Source organism: Eretmochelys imbricata, chromosome 1, assembly GCF_965152235.1.
Source record: "Eretmochelys imbricata isolate rEreImb1 chromosome 1, rEreImb1.hap1, whole genome shotgun sequence".
Taxonomy (NCBI): domain Eukaryota; kingdom Metazoa; phylum Chordata; order Testudines; family Cheloniidae; genus Eretmochelys; species Eretmochelys imbricata.
In genome coordinates, this window is record NC_135572.1 from 287,706,175 (window position 1) to 287,721,766 (window position 15,592).

The 15,592-nt window shown below is 42.7% G+C and overlaps 1 protein-coding gene across 1 annotated transcript in view; it reads left to right on the forward strand.

The window, feature by feature from the left end:
- Positions 1-15,232, forward strand: part of PAWR (pro-apoptotic WT1 regulator) — a 138,619-nt gene extending 123,387 nt beyond the window's left edge. The window contains exons 5-7 of the mRNA XM_077807719.1: positions 8,330-8,477; positions 9,836-9,940; positions 15,146-15,232. Coding sequence (XP_077663845.1) covers positions 8,330-8,477; positions 9,836-9,940; positions 15,146-15,232 — 340 coding nt within the window. The remainder of the gene's footprint in view (positions 1-8,329; positions 8,478-9,835; positions 9,941-15,145) is intronic.
- The last annotated feature ends 360 nt before the right edge of the window (positions 15,233-15,592 follow it).

The window sequence follows — 15,592 nt, forward strand, 5'->3', positions numbered from 1 at the left end:
GGAAAATGTCTGATTTGTCTTTGATAGATGAGCTCTTCCATGATTCTTCTTCCAATGCGACTTCAGAATTCTCTTTATAGCATGCCAGGCCACGCTCTTGGCTCTACTTGCCTGTTCATGAAAATGTTCCTATCTGGCTTCTCTGTTACTGAGGCTAAATAAATAGACATCAGCTATGGTTAGCAGGGGCTGTTGAGAGGTGGATCTAAGTCTCCCTTCCACTTCCACTACCCTCGTCAAATACAAGAAGACATTAATCCTTGTGGTTTCCTTTAAAGCAAGGATGTGAAGAGAACATTACCAATTAAAAATACCTTCTTTCCCTTGAAGTATTCTTTTCACTACTACTGAAAACAATCCTCTCTCTAGTTTTTCGTCCAAGTTTCACATAAGAGCATTGCCAACAATGACTGAAACAAGTCAATACCGTTCCAGTCTTGGCAAAAGGTTTACTGTTGGGTGATGAGGCTAGAGATTGAGCATGTTAGTTTTATAGTGTTCTGAGTCCCTCCTGGCACTCAGAGCATAGAATAGTAGAAAGTATGTCTTTTTTTAAAATCAAATATTCTAGGATTTCTGGGGTTAATCAAAAATATTTCTGTTCTGTTGTGTTGCAACATGCGTATCCGGTCCTAGAAATTTTTTTTAAGCCTTCTAATGAAGAATAAACAGTGCTAAATATGGTGATAACATTAAACTAGGAAATTCCTTACAATTGTGTCAGTGTGCCTTGGAAACTTCACACATACTGGAGCATAACAATATTTATGTCCATGAAAAGATCATCTCATGCCATGTTATGCCTGCTTTTGATTTGCACTTTATTCATCTAGATTTGCACGTTGTCAAGGGCTTTCTAAAATTATGAAATGCATGGTTGTTAAATGAACATTTTAAACAGACTCTAAATGTTTTTAAATGAAATATTATATGGTACAGTGGTCTTACTTTGTTTACGCATCCTAGGTACCCTGCCTCACATGCTCATTTCAGTTACATGATTTCTGATTTGGAAATCTCTTGTTGGAAGATGATTCCAACTAGGTTTTGCTGCCTTTCTCTGGCAGTCAAGATTGTGTGTGGGGTGTGATCTATATCTATAGCTATCTCATTTACTCTTCCACCCAATCACAAAATATTTGCTTTCTTCAGTGTGTTTTTTATATAATATATAAATATATATAGGGCTGTTGATTGATTGCAGTTAACTCACAGATTAACTCAAAAAAATTAACCCCGATTAATCGCACTGTTAAACAATAGAATACCAACTGAAATTTATTAAATATTTTGGATGTCTTTCTATAATTTTCAAATATAGCTATTTCAGTTACAGCATAGACTACAAAGTGTACAGTGCTCATTTTATATTATTTATTACAAATATTTGCACAGTAAAATGATAAACAAAAGAAATAGCATTTTTCAGTTCACCTCATACAAGTACTGTAGTGCAATCTCTTTATCGTGAAAGTGCAACTTACAAATATAGGTTTTTATTACATAACTGTACTCAAAACAAAACAATGTAAAACTTTAGAGCCTACGAGTCCACTCAGTCCTACTTCTTGTTCAGCCAATCGCTAAGAGAAATAAGTTTGTTTACATTTACAGGAGGTAATGCTGCCCACTTCTTAATTACAGTGTCACCTGAAAGTGAGAACAGGCATTCGCATGGCCCTGTTGTGGCTGGCGTCGCAAGATATTTATGTGCCAGATGCGCTAAAGATTCATATACCTCTCCATGCTTCAGCCATTGTTCCAGAGAACATGCTTCCATGCTGATGACACTTGTTGAAAGAAATGTGACTGAGCTTCTTAGGGGAGAGTTGTTTGTCTCCTGCTCCTCCATTCTGCCATGTATTTCATGTTATAGCAGTCTCCGATGATGACCCAGCATATGTTGTTCATTTTAAGAACACTTTCACTGCAAATTTGACAAAATGCAAAGAAGATACCAATGTGAAATTTCTAAACATAGCTACAGCACTAGACCCAAGGTTTAAGAATCTGAAGTGCCTTCCAAAATTTGAGAGGGAGGAGGTGTGGAGCATACTTTCAGAAGTCTTAAAAGAGCAACACTTTGATGCGGAAACTACAGAACCCAAACCACCAAAAAAGAAAATCAACCTTCTGCTGGTGGCATCTGACTCATGATGATGAAAATGAACATGTTTCGGTCTACATTGCTTTGGATGGTTATCAAGCAGAACCTGTCATCAGCATGGACGTATGTCCCCTAGAATGGTGGTTGAAGCATGAAGGGACATATGAATCTTTAGTGCATGTGGCATGTAAATATCTTGTAAATATCAACTGTCCTGGTTGAGGAGATGTAACTATGGACTATTTCAGAGTTATTTAACATTGCCCCTTATTCAAACTTGGAGAGAGACCGTACTACAGCACCTTCCACCTCAGAAGTCTTTGCAGCACCCAGGGACCTAATGACGCTCCCGGTTCCACCAACCCCGATGGGAAAACCACCAGCTCCAAGTGTGTTGAGCAAAGGGGAGCATGTGGCTCCGAGCTCATACCTGGCACCGGGCCCTTTGGTACCTATCAGAGGCAAACTGGCCGTCCTGTCTTCGGTGAGGACTTCCCTGATCAGGCACCAATCCCCAGATCCTCAGCACCAACCAGTGGAAGCGATGGGTACTGCTCCCCCATTGTCTCCTCAATAAAACTCTTTCTCAGGTGGAACCATGAACACTGCCAAAAAGCCACCACCATTTCCCATCCTAAATTCCACCAGATCTCAGTGTGGGCCCCCCCACCGACATCTGGCCTGGAGGACAGTGGCAGATGCAGATCGAGCGGCTATTCTGGAATCCTTGGGGTTTTTCTCTGGTACAACGTCCAGCCATTCCTATTCGGTTGTGTCCGAGAGGAGGGCTCCTCCACTGCACCATCCAGCACCTGACCCAGACTCCAGTACTGACTCCCAGGACTTAAGCCTGGGACTAAAGTTGGGACTGAAAAAGAGTGGCCCCCACCAGTACAGGCTTATTCCTATTCCTACTCCTACTCCTCCTCAGACAAAGCGTTCTTGGGACTGAGCAGCTCAGTGCCACAGGATGACTTTAGAGATCACCAGGAGCTATTAAAAAGGGTGGCTTCTAACCTGGAGCTATAGGTAGAGGTTCTTAAAGAGTCCTTTCATAGCCTCATTGACATTTTGACCACATCAAAGCTGACCCTACACCTCAACGAGGCCATTATGGGTCCTGTCAGGTCCCTATGGCAAACTCCATTTTCTCTTCGTCCCACCTCAAAGAGGGCACATAAAAATACTATGTGCCTGCCAAGGGATATAAACTTGTTCTCCCACCCTCCTCCTGGATCCCTTGTGGTCACAGCAGCCAATGAGAGGGACAGGCAAGATCAGTTAGGCACAACCCCGAGGCAAAAGGATTTAAAGACAAGAGACCTGTTCAGTAGGAAGATTACTTAGATGGGTAAGTTACATCTTCGTATTTCCAACCAATAAACCTTACTTAGGATGTAGGATTACAACATTTGGGACTCCATGGCGAAGTTTAAAGACATGCTGCCACAGGACTCCAGGGAAACTCCAAGAGTTTTCCGGCCTGATGGGAGAGAGGCTCTGGCTATGGTCTCCCCTTCTTCAAGTGGCCCTGGACGCTGCTGACACTGCAGCCAGAACAGTGGGCTTCAGCAGTGATCATGAAGTGATGCTCCTGGCTTCAATCCTGAGGTCCAGACTGCCACCTGAAGTCCAGTAGTCCATCCAGGATCTTCCCTTTGTGGGTACCTCCTGCTTCTTGGAGCAGATGGACTCAAAGCTCTCTGGTCTGAAGGACTCCAGGACTACCCTCAGATCCCTGGGCCTCTAGTCCTCAGCACTTTTGAGGAAGCAGTTCATGCCTCAACTGTTGACCCGCTTCTTGGCTCCAGCACCTTGCCAGAACCTGGTTTAAAAAATGGAGCTGCGATTACAAGCACAGACAACTTCCCCCCTCTATTTCAACCTCGCTACCCAGGTTGCACAGATACCCAGGATGCCCCAAACAGAACTCTTGAAGGGACATCCAACGGCATAATATCAGTTCACACACCGGATCCTGCCCCCCCTTTTGTTTTCAGACAATCTTTCCTACTTCAGCATGGCATTGTTCCTTGGCACCCAGTGGTCCAAGGTGATGAGTACAGTGGAGGAAGGTTACACCCTTCAGTTTTCTCCCACCCATCCCCATCCCTCTTCAGGAACCCTTCTCACGAGCGACTTCTAATTCAGGAGGTGCAAGCCCTCCTTTGGGTAAGAGCTGTGGAGTAGATGCCTCAAACTTGAGTGGGAAGAGGGTTTACTCTCATTATTTCCTAATCCTGAAAGCAAAAGGGGGTCTCTGACTCATCCTAGCCCGGCATCACTTCAAAAGTTATCTCAAGAAACTGAGGTTCCATATAGTCTCCCTGGCCTTAATTAGTCCCGTGGATCCAGGGAGGGAATGGTACTCTGCCCTTGACTTGAAAGATGCCTGTTTCCACATCTCCATTTCCTGGGGTCACAGAATGTTCCTCAGATTTATCGTAAACCAGACCCATTACCAGTTCGCCATCCTTCCCTGTGGTCTGTCAGCAGCCCCTTGGGTTTTCACGAAATGAACGGCAGTGGTAGTGGCCTTCCTCAGAAGGTGAAGCGTTCAAGTCTACCCATACCTCAATGACTGGCTTATCAAGGGCTTCTCAGAGACTGAAGTGAAAACCAGCATCAACCTGGTCGAAGCCACTTTCCTTGCCCTGCGCCTGTTGATAAACTAACAAAAGTCTACTCTTGTCCCTGTCCAGAGAATAGAGTTTATTGGGGCAGTGTTCAGTTCCACCTGGGCTAGAGCCTTCCTCCTGGAGGCTCGGTTCCAGACAATGTCAGATCTGATATCCGAGGTCAAAGCCCAGCTGGTCACGACAGCACATTTTTTTGCCTCAAACTTTTGGGTCACATGGCCTCATGCACTTAGATGGTACAGCACACAAGTCTATGCCTCTGACACCAGCCAAGTCTGAAGGGGCCTATGTATTCACTGAACCGTCACCACTTGGGCTCAGTGCTTACAGTTTCCACCCTAGTCCTCTCCTCCCTTGACTGATGGAAGGATCCCCGATCAATGGCTGTGGGCATTCTCTTTGTCACCCCCCAGCTTTCAGTATCCCTAATTTCAGATGTAGCTGATCTAGGTTGGGGGGGGCTCACCTCGAGCATCTCAGGTGGTCCTGGGAAGAACTCTCTCTGCACATAAACATCAGATTGCTCAGAGCGATCGGCTTAGCTTGCTAAGTGTTCCTACCCAAGATCATGGGCAAAGTTGTACGAGTGCTCACGGACAACACAGCAGCCATGTTTTACATGAACAGGCACAGAGGCACATGCTCTTCTACCCTGTGCCAGGAGGCCGTTCGCCTGTGGGACTTGTGTGTGAAACGCTCCATCCACCTCGAAGCTTCCTAGCTTCTGGGAGCCTAGAATGCTCTGGCAGATCACCTCAGCAAGTCCTTCTGGTCTCACCACGAGTGGTCCCTTCACCTAGAGGTGACCAGATCCATCTTCCAGAGGTGGAGGTCTCCCCATGTCAACATGTACACAACCAGGCAGAACAGGAAATGCCAGCAGTTTTGTTCATTGCGCGGTCCCAGCCCAGGTTCTCTGATGCCTTTCTAATTCCATGGACAGAGCTCCTGTTCTATGATTTTCCTCGTGTTCCTCTGGTACGCAAGGTCCTCCTGAAAGTCAAGTGAGACGGAGCATGGGTCATCCTTATAGCCCCTGCCTGGTTGCAACAGTGATTTGGCATACTGCTGGACTTCTCCGCTCGTGATGCTGCTTCTGCCCCGCCCGGACCTCATCTCGCAGGATCATGGCAATTTATTCCACCCGAACCTCCACCTGACCATGTGGAAGCCATGGCTGAACCCAGCAGAACAGACCTGTTCAGAACAAGTCCCAGGTCTTGCTAGGTAGTAGGAAGTTCTCTACTAGAGTGCCTTAGCCAAGTGGAAGTGTTTCTCAGGTGATCTTCCCAATGAGGTCTCTCTCCGACTCGATCATCCCTCCAGGAATACCTGCTCCACCTGAAACAACAGGGACTGGCTTTTTCATCAAGCAAAGTGCATCTAGCAGCAACCTCAGTCTCCCACCCTCTGGTGGATAGTAAATCTGTCTTCTCTCATGAAATGTCCATCCACTTCCTCAAGAGATTAGAGAGACTTCATCCTCAAATTCACAAATGGATTCAACCATGGGACCTAAACCTCATCCTGTCAAGACTTACGGGTACTCCCTTTGAACTGCTGGCATTGTTCCCTCTGTCCTATCTCTCCTGGAAGATCACTTTCCCGGTAGTGATTACCTCAGCCAGAAGTGTCTCAGCGATTAGGGCCTTATGGCTAAGCCCCAGTATATGGTGTTCCTTAAGGACGAGGTTTAACTGCACCCAGATCCAGCATTCCTTTCAAAGGTGGTCTCTGTTTCATAGTAATCAGGCTATTTTCCTGCCAGTTTTCTTCCTGAAACTGCACAGGAATGCAGAGGAGCACCATCTCCACTTACTGGATGTTAGATGTGACCTGGCCCGGTATATTGAGAGGACCAAGCCGTTCCGTAAAACAATGCAGCTCATTGTGGCAGTAGAAGATAAGATTAAAAGCCTATTGGTTTCAGCCCAGAAAATTTCATCCTGGATCACATCCTGTATTCACCCATGTTGGGAGCAGGCGGGCATCCCACCTCCTGCCATCGTGACCGCCCAATCAACAAGAGCTCAGGCTTCATCAGCGTTTCTGGCCCAGGTCCCAATCCAAGGCATCTACAGAGCAGCGACCTGATTGTCAGTTCAGATCTCCTCTTTCCACTATGCCATCACCCAGTGGGCCAGAGATGATGCCAAGTTTGGAAGAGCAGCGTTGCAATCCACATGTCCATGAACTTCAAGCCCACTGCCTCGGGTACCGCTTGTGAGTCACCTAATATGGAATGGACGCAAGTAAGCACTCAAAGAAGAAAAAATGGTTACTAACCCTTCCGTAACTGTTCTTTGAGGTGCATTGCTCATGTCCATTCCACGACCTACCCTCCTGCACCTCTGTTGGAGTTAGCTGCAAGAAGAAACTGAGAGGGCGTGGGGCCAGCTGGGCCTCTTATACTGACATATGAGCACATGGCACCAGTGGGCACTAGAGCTGGCCCAATGAACAGCAGTGAAGGAAATATCTTTGCATGCACACCTAACATGGAATGGCTATGAGTTAGGCTAAGATTTTGTCATGGATATTTTTAGTAAAAGTCACAGACAGGTCACGGGAAATAAAGAAAAATTCATGGAAGCCTGTGACCTGTCTGTGACTTTCACTAAAAATATCCATGACAAAATGGGGAGCTCAGCTGCGGGGTCTGCAGCTCCCACCTGCTGTGGGTTGAAGTCACGGAGGTTACTGGAAGTCACGGATTCTGTGACCTCCGTGGAAAAAAATTGTAGCCTTAAATATGAGCATCACATCTCAAAGAACAACAGTTATGGAAAGGTTAGTCACTGTTTTTAGTCTTCTGTCCCAGATATTGCCACCTACTTCATTAATCTTAACTGAGATTGTTTTCAGGCAAAGAAGCTTTTGATCTTAGTTTATAAGTGAGAGTTTTCCAGAGGAAAACAGAAGATGGAAAACCTTTTTGCCAGAGCATGAATGGTACCTATTTGAATGGCTCTGTCCATCACTCATGCTCTCTCTCTCCCTCTCTTTCTCTCTGTGACCTCTTCTGAGAGGAATGACTAATAAGAAATTAGATTCTATCAAGATAAATTTCCTCTAGTGACCTCAACAGATTCTTCTTTCTTTGCAACACACAGGCATAAGGAAATATCTGGTTCTGGGCCCTAGATACAGACAGCACTTTCTGAGGCATGAAGCCCTTGAAGGAATTAACCTGAGTTCCTAGAAGCTCAGGGACTTTGAAGCAACAGCTGTGCAGTTTTATATAGATCAGTGAGGGCAGATTGCAGTCGGGGTGTTGGGAAACAGGTATTGCTGTCCTGCCTTAGAGACAAGAAGAGAAAATCCAGTTAGAGACAGAAAAACCCAGAAATTGCAGGTCTGACTGAGCAACTGATATTGTTTCTCAGAGAAGACAAAATTACAGGTAAGAAAATTTTAGTTTTATCCATGTTGTCTTGAAGTAGTGGTCATTTACAATATGAATAAGTCAATTTTTCATGAATGTATTTCCACTAGGAGAAAAATATAAGGGACACGGGAAATATTTGCTAAAACTTATTTTTTGCACTAGGCATATTAATAATGTTTAATCTTTACTTCACAGTGCAACTAATGCACCTGAAGATGATGTTCCAAATCGATATTCCCGAACAGACAGGACAGGATATAGCAGATACAGCAGGGATGCAAATTCTTCTGGGAATTCTATACCAAGCAGTGCTTTGGAAAAGAGGATTGAAGAACTTGAAAGGGTAAATACAAATTTAACTTATGCCCAGTGTTAGTTTCAAAATAAAATATCTTATAAATTCCATGAGGAGATGCTAGTGCCATGCCAACTCAGTGTGGCACTCTGTCCCTCTCTAGTGGTAGCTAGGCCAGGTAGAGACTGATGAGCCTGCTACCGTCTTGGCTAAGAGACGTGTCTTTTAGCTCAGGCAGTAGACGTTCCTGCAATGAGCTCAAGAGGTTTGATCACTGATGACAACGACTGGGGCGGTCAGTGTTACGAAAATATTAGGCAGTGGTCCTAAATTTTTAATAAAAAGTAGTAGTAATTCCTTGTGAATACCAATATGCATACAGAATCAATTGTCTGAGAAGAATGTGAAATTTATATCATTACAAATGCTAAATTGCCATTTGCTCAACCAGGGAATAAAACCAAGGCTAAAGGTCATTTGATCAGAGAATTAGCCATGTCCTGTTCTCCTCTCAGGCACTCAAACATAACCTAAACCCTGATCCCTTACAGATGTTTTCTTGAGCCATTGATTTGTAATATTCCTGATGTTCTGTGCCCCCTCTGAAGTATCCTTGTAATATAAGCTACCAAATATTCTTGAATCCTTGTAGATGAAAGTTGCTAAATATATATAATATTGTTTGGGGGAGATCTTCCTTCTGAAAAGAATGGGAGTAAAACACCAGGAAGCCTTTATATATATTTTTAGGACTTACGGAATCCTTGAGTTAGCTGAAATTGCCTTGTAATCTCTCACTTCCAAAATTGGCTTCCTCCCAAACCAGTCAAACTACCAAAAGGATGGCAAGTGACGGGGGAGGAGTTGGAATAGCTTCTTCAGTAACTGAAGCCTTATGTATGACACATGTTTCATATACCTTTGTATCCAGGCCTGTGGGTCTTCGGGCTCTTATAGGTCAAGGAGGCCAAGTAGATCTTAGTCATACTTCGGAGCAAAATTCTGCCTCTGAAAAGCCCACCAGCGTGATTACTTTAGGAGTTGATACTTTGATTTTAATATCCAATTTGGGCCTTGTTTCAGAACTCACTAGAAGATCAGGGCTTAAATTAGAAATTAATCAGTTAAAAGGTCAGCTTTGGAGGTCATCATGTGGTGGGTTCTTCAGGGGCAGAATTTTGCCCTAGACCTGTGACTAACAGGTCTGCTTGGCCTCCTTGAGCGAAAAGGGCTTGAAAACATACTGCAGGATTTGTGGGCCTAGCTATCTGAAGAAAGGAAAATTTTGCTTCTTACCTGAAATTTTCTGATTGCAATATACTAAAAGTGTCCTTTTTCAAATTAATTTTTTAGGAGCTCTGGAAGAACATTAAATTTGAAACTGTTAATTTGTGGGTTTTTTTCAGGAACTAGCCAAGGAGAGGCAAGAAAATGTAAGATTATTGAGGATGACACAGGACAAAGAGGAACAGATTGGGAAATTGAAGGAAGAAATTGATTTATTAAACAGAGTAAGTACATGTATTACACAAGGATGAGAAAAGCTTCCAAATTCTTCCATCTCTTCTCTTCTTCCCCACCCTCCCTAAATTTTCCAGGACAAGGGGATTCGGCATTTATTTTGTGCTTAACTTTTCAGCTAAGATTTAATGGACTTCTTTCTTGAAGTGGCCTCTGCCCATTCTCAGTAGTGTGCCAGGGTTACAACTGGACCAGAGGAAACGTCTAGAAGCAATGCCCACTAGGGTGCCTGCATGTTCCCCCTTGCTGCTATAATCATGGGTAGGGCTGGGCTTAACCATTTTAGTTCCTTCCAGTCACAATAATGAGGCTCCTGATCCCCTCTGCTGACACTTTGACCCAGTTCTCTGGAAACCTGGTTAGGTTTTAGACAAATTTATTTATTTATTTATTTAGTCTTCGACAAATTTATTGTAGTTTAAATAAAATTTTAGTTGTAGTGACTATCTGTAACTTAGATAGTTTTTAGGAATATTTTGGGCCTTTAGGGATTTTTGCATCCTATTTCACATTTCCATACTCATGAGGGTAGATCCCAAAGCTAAGAGACCAGAGTTTGAGGTGCCCCTCTACTCCTGCCACTTTCCTGGTTTCAGATATCCAGAGACTGTGTCTGAACTTTCTATGGGAACGTTATCCCGCAACTAGGTGGTCTGTCTGCAAGACTTTCACCCCACAAGCTAGGAAGGAGCTACAGAACTGGCTGTAGGCAGTCTTCCTACTAGAGGCTCGGATAGGAAAGTTGTTTGCTTCAGATACTCCTGGTTCCTTGAATGCTTTAAGTTTTGAGGTGCTCCTCAGGTCCTAATGCCCTTCCTAAGGACTAAGAGACCTGGCCAAATTGCTTCTCAGGTATCTTTCTGCATACATGGAGCTAAATTTAAAGATTCAGCTGGTAAGGATCTTATGACCTGCATATCTGACTGCTAGAAAGGAACTGGCCTATTAAGATGTTGGCTTCTGGGTGCAGACCTAAGCCTAAAGATGTTAAGTCATGGATCCATCACGTATGAATCTGACCACGTCCACCTGCTGGCTCATTCCATTGGCCAAGCCTTGTTTGAAAGCTCCAGCTGTTCTGTCAGAGTATGGCGAGTCAGTCTTTCCTAGCGCCCCAGTTGATGGCCATTACAGATTCATGGCTCCCATTTCAGTTCAGGTCCCAGGCCATAAATGGCCCTCAAACCTGGCATTAGATCTGGTTGAGGGAGAATTGCAACTGGGAGTCAGCTCTCGCTCTTTGACCCTTACACACAAGGGACAGAAGCATAAAACAGATACACAGGGATGGCTTCTTTTCCTGAGAGAGACATTTCGTCATGGTTCCAGGGCAAAAGTTAGGACTGCAGGTATGGGAGTGAAAACTTCTCCAGTTTCTGTTTCCAGTTCTGTAGGCCCCCTTCAGACTCTCTCTCTCTTTTTTGAAAAACCATAAAACCAACAAATCATCCCCAATGAGGTTGACATTACTAAGTTAGCCACTTATAACTTTTCAGGGACCTTTTCAACCTGTCACCATCTGGCAGGAAAGGGCAACATGCTTGCTGGCCACATGAGCAGGAATCAGCAAGACTAGCGTAAATAGTCACTGAAGGATTCAGTGAGGTGTGATGCTCAGTGATGTAGTCTCCTTTGAATCCAGGGAAGAATGTTCTCTTTCCCATCTCTTCATCAAGACAGTCTTTATCTTAGACATGACATCAGCTGTGAGTTTCTGAACGGCAAGTGCTCATTGCTGACTCCACCCTTTATGGGCTCCCATGAGGACAAACTAGTTCTTAAGGAGGCAGCTAAATTTATGCACAAGATGGTAATTGGTTTTCATCTTAACCAAACCTTAATTCTAATAGTATTTCTTCCAAAACCACACTCATATCCTGAGGAGGTGAGGTTGTGGATGGTAGCGTTTCATATATGTAGATCAAAAGAGTACAGAAGGTTGCTGAGGTTACGTTTGTGTTTTCTGGTAAAAGGTCACTACAACCTAATGCCTGACCAAGTGGATCAGGCTGTGTATTGGGGAAAGCTAATGTCCCTGTGTGAGAGGGACTGAGAGGTTGCCTTAGCTCTAGATGAATGGGCTCTATGGCTTATCTGAGGCATAACATAATAGTTGAGTTCTTTAGAATTGCCTCTTAGAGCTCAATCCATCCATTCACAGAACATGATGCAGTGGACCTGGCATTAGGTTCAGAATCCCAATTTGGGAGATCAGTACTACAATCACTCTTTAGCTAGTCAGCCTCGTCCCACTCTTGTGAAAAGAGGATGCACTGTTTACACATTCCCACAAATGGGAGTTTAGCAGAGGCCACAGAAGTACTGAAAGTTCCTTACAAGCAGCTAGAGTTCTTCTAATAGTGCCTCTGGACATTCAAGCTATTCCTCCACCTTCCCCCTTTTCCGTAGAGTCCTGTTGCTATTTACTAGGTGGTTGATTTGTGGTGAAAAGAACTGAAGCTGTTACGATGCCCCCTTTTATAGTCTCGCTCTCCAAACACTCAGAGCTGCAAGCGGGCATGGACTCGTACTCCAGCTTCTAGGTACCACTTCTAGAGGTTTCCACTGGTCCGGCTGCATCAGTGATGTTTCTCCATTAGTGTGGGTATACAAAGGCTCTTCAAGGGCTCTAGTCAGTGGTAAGTAAATCTTCACTTTTGTAACTTTTTTTTTTTTAAACTAATCTAGAAAACTTCTTAAGTTGTGTCCCTTCTAAGTCAATTAGGTTAAATAACTTTTTACTTGAAATACTTTTACTAAAATCAGTCAGCAGATTACAGAGAAGGTTCTAGAACAGGAGGTCCCTTTGCATTGAGAACCCCACAAAAACCTTGTGCCATAAATGGAGTGGTCTCAATTCAATGGCTGAGCTATTTGATGAACTTCTGCTACCTTTTAAAAGAAAGGGAGAATGGGTACATAAAGTTCCCAGCTGTCTGAAAGGAAAGGCATCTGAAGACATTAAAATGTTTGTTGCCTTAGTTCAACTTTGAAGTAGTTTAGAGTTGGTCATCTGTGACCTCACTGGGTAGTCACTGTAGTTAAATGTGTTTTTGGGGAGAATATATTCAGAGATCATTTGCACTCTGATTAAAGTATCAGTTGTTTAGTCATCAGTCATTCTGGTATGTGAAGCCTACACTTCTCTGCCATTGTTGTTCTTTTATAATTAAATTATAAACCATATTAAATTAATAATGTAATTTTAAATCTAAAGTGGTAAAAGTCACTTACATATATGCATCCATTATTATTATTATTTCTTTAGATATTTAAACTACAGTCAGTTGTTACTGGATTGTATTCAAGTATCCCATACTTACAGTAATCTTTGGAATGTTATTTTTGTAGCATAAACATTCCACAAAGTCTTTTATATTTGATCTAATTTTTGAGTAACTCTGAAATATTTTTGTCCAAAGGCTTTTAAACAGTTGTTTCAATGTAATTCAGTCATCTACCATTTAGTTATAGTACATAATTGGCTGAGTTAGCAGCAAAAAAAGCATAAAATTATGATTACAGAAGGCTGCACTTCAACCATTTTATTGAAAAGGTGCCGTTTCATTATTCCTTACAACTGTTGGTTCACAGTACATCTGTTGCTGACACGGACTTTGCAATAGGAAAAGAAAAGCCTACAGTGGTTAGTTAAAATAAGGTGCTGTGTGTTCATGCACTGTTTTTGCTTCTAAATACAAATTACCATATTTATATATCACGATTAAATGTTTCGTTCATCTGTGTCTTCAGAATAATTAAATATTGTCTGTTCCAGAAAGCCAGCTGTATTTTGATCTCTAAAATAAGACATTCTGTTGCTAATCTCTGCATTGCATGCTACATAGGACAAAAGAGTAACTGCAAAGGTACTGCAGTGTGGCTTTGAGCACTGATTGCCGAATGACGTTTTGGCTGGCAGGCTGGAGCTTTTTACTGGTGGCACACCTAAGCACCTGCTCCCAAAGGTGCACTTCTGGGATGGACCCCATCGAAAGAAACAGGCAAATTCATATGATCATTTTGTTAAGTGTGTGCTTCAAAATTAAAGGAATGGGGGACGGATAATCTTTCACCCCCTTTTTCCCCTCCCCCTTCCATCTGACAACTATTGTGGGAATTTTACACGCTCTCATTGCAAAGGAAGCTGAACCCACTAATCCCCCATCTCTGGTTTTCCTCCTCCAAACTTCCACCATCCACCTCTTTTTATCTCTCACTAAAGTTACTTTTCTGCCTTTTCCCTTTCTCCTTCCACTTACTTCTCTTCTTCTTTTCCCTTCTCCGACAGTAACATTGAATTGAAAAGCAGTTTAGGCACTGCCAACCATAGCAGCTGTGCTGCTTTCAAGTTAAACTTCACTGTGGGAGAAGAAGTGAAGAAGCAAGGGAGGAATAAGAGGCAAGCTGGGGAGGGAGATGGGTGGGGGGAATGGCAGGCAGAATGTTGGGGGAAGAGGGAAGGAAAGATGGAAGCAGAGAAATAGGTGTCTGTTTTTAAACTGCCCCTTTTTCTATGAACCCTGCTGTTCTCTGGTCCTCTTAAACTCACCTTCTATTGAAAAAAATTAATTGGACTGCTAATTTATGGCCTTTTCAAGCCATCTAGCTTTAATCAGAATTCTGATGAGGGCAAGATACGGCTTTTCAACTGTTTTTTCCAATAGCACACTTTCAGTTCTCATTTTCTAACAGATACTTTTCATAAGCCTCTGACAACAAACCTATATTTAAAAAAAATACGTAAAATTTAATGTGCTGTCCTATGCTAATAAACTGTGTGTGTGTGAGTGTGTGTGTCAGTAAGCTACTAGTGCACTGTGGTGCACGAAAGCCCCTCTGGTTTGCAAATATGAAGTAATACGGGCGCGTGCCAAGAGGCTTCTTACTATTAATCTCATGACATAGTCCGTTTTTGATTATATATTTCTTTTGAAAAGATGCTTGTCACATGGGAATGTGAAATGAATGTTTTGTCATGAGCAGCATTGGAAAAATATGAATTTTTAGCAATTTTTGCTTTGCTTCATTAGCCCTTTTATATATAGATGCTGTGAAACTAACTCTTCTTCTGTCTTTACCCTATAATCTCTTGGTTTCAAGTACTGATCTCTTAAATTCCAGGACTTTTAAATTACTAGTTTAAGAATCCATTTTTGCATCCTGAAAAATGTTTTTATTTTTTTCTTCCAAAGGACCTAGATGATATAGAGGATGAAAATGAGCAATTAAAGCAGGAAAATAAGACCCTCTTAAAAGTTGTTGGACAGCTGACAAGGTAGAAGATTCAAACCTCAGTGAGGAGAGAGAGAGATTTAAAAACTACTGATTGATTGTTAAAGTCAACACTACAGTAATACTTCCTTTGTTGCAGTATGTTAAAATAACCAAGTCTTTATATTTATTATTAGGAAACCAGATGGATGTTTATTTTCATAATACATTCTTTTTCATTCAGTAAAATGGCATCAACTTTTGTGGGTATTTTTAACCTTACCTTTCACATTAAGAATAATTAACAATTATGACATCTTTCAAAAACATTAAATTCATGATTGTTGTACTGGGATTTGTCTTCTGACTACATATAATCTGGTTATAGTAGTTTAAAAATCAGAGCACCAGGATCACTTTTGGTCTAT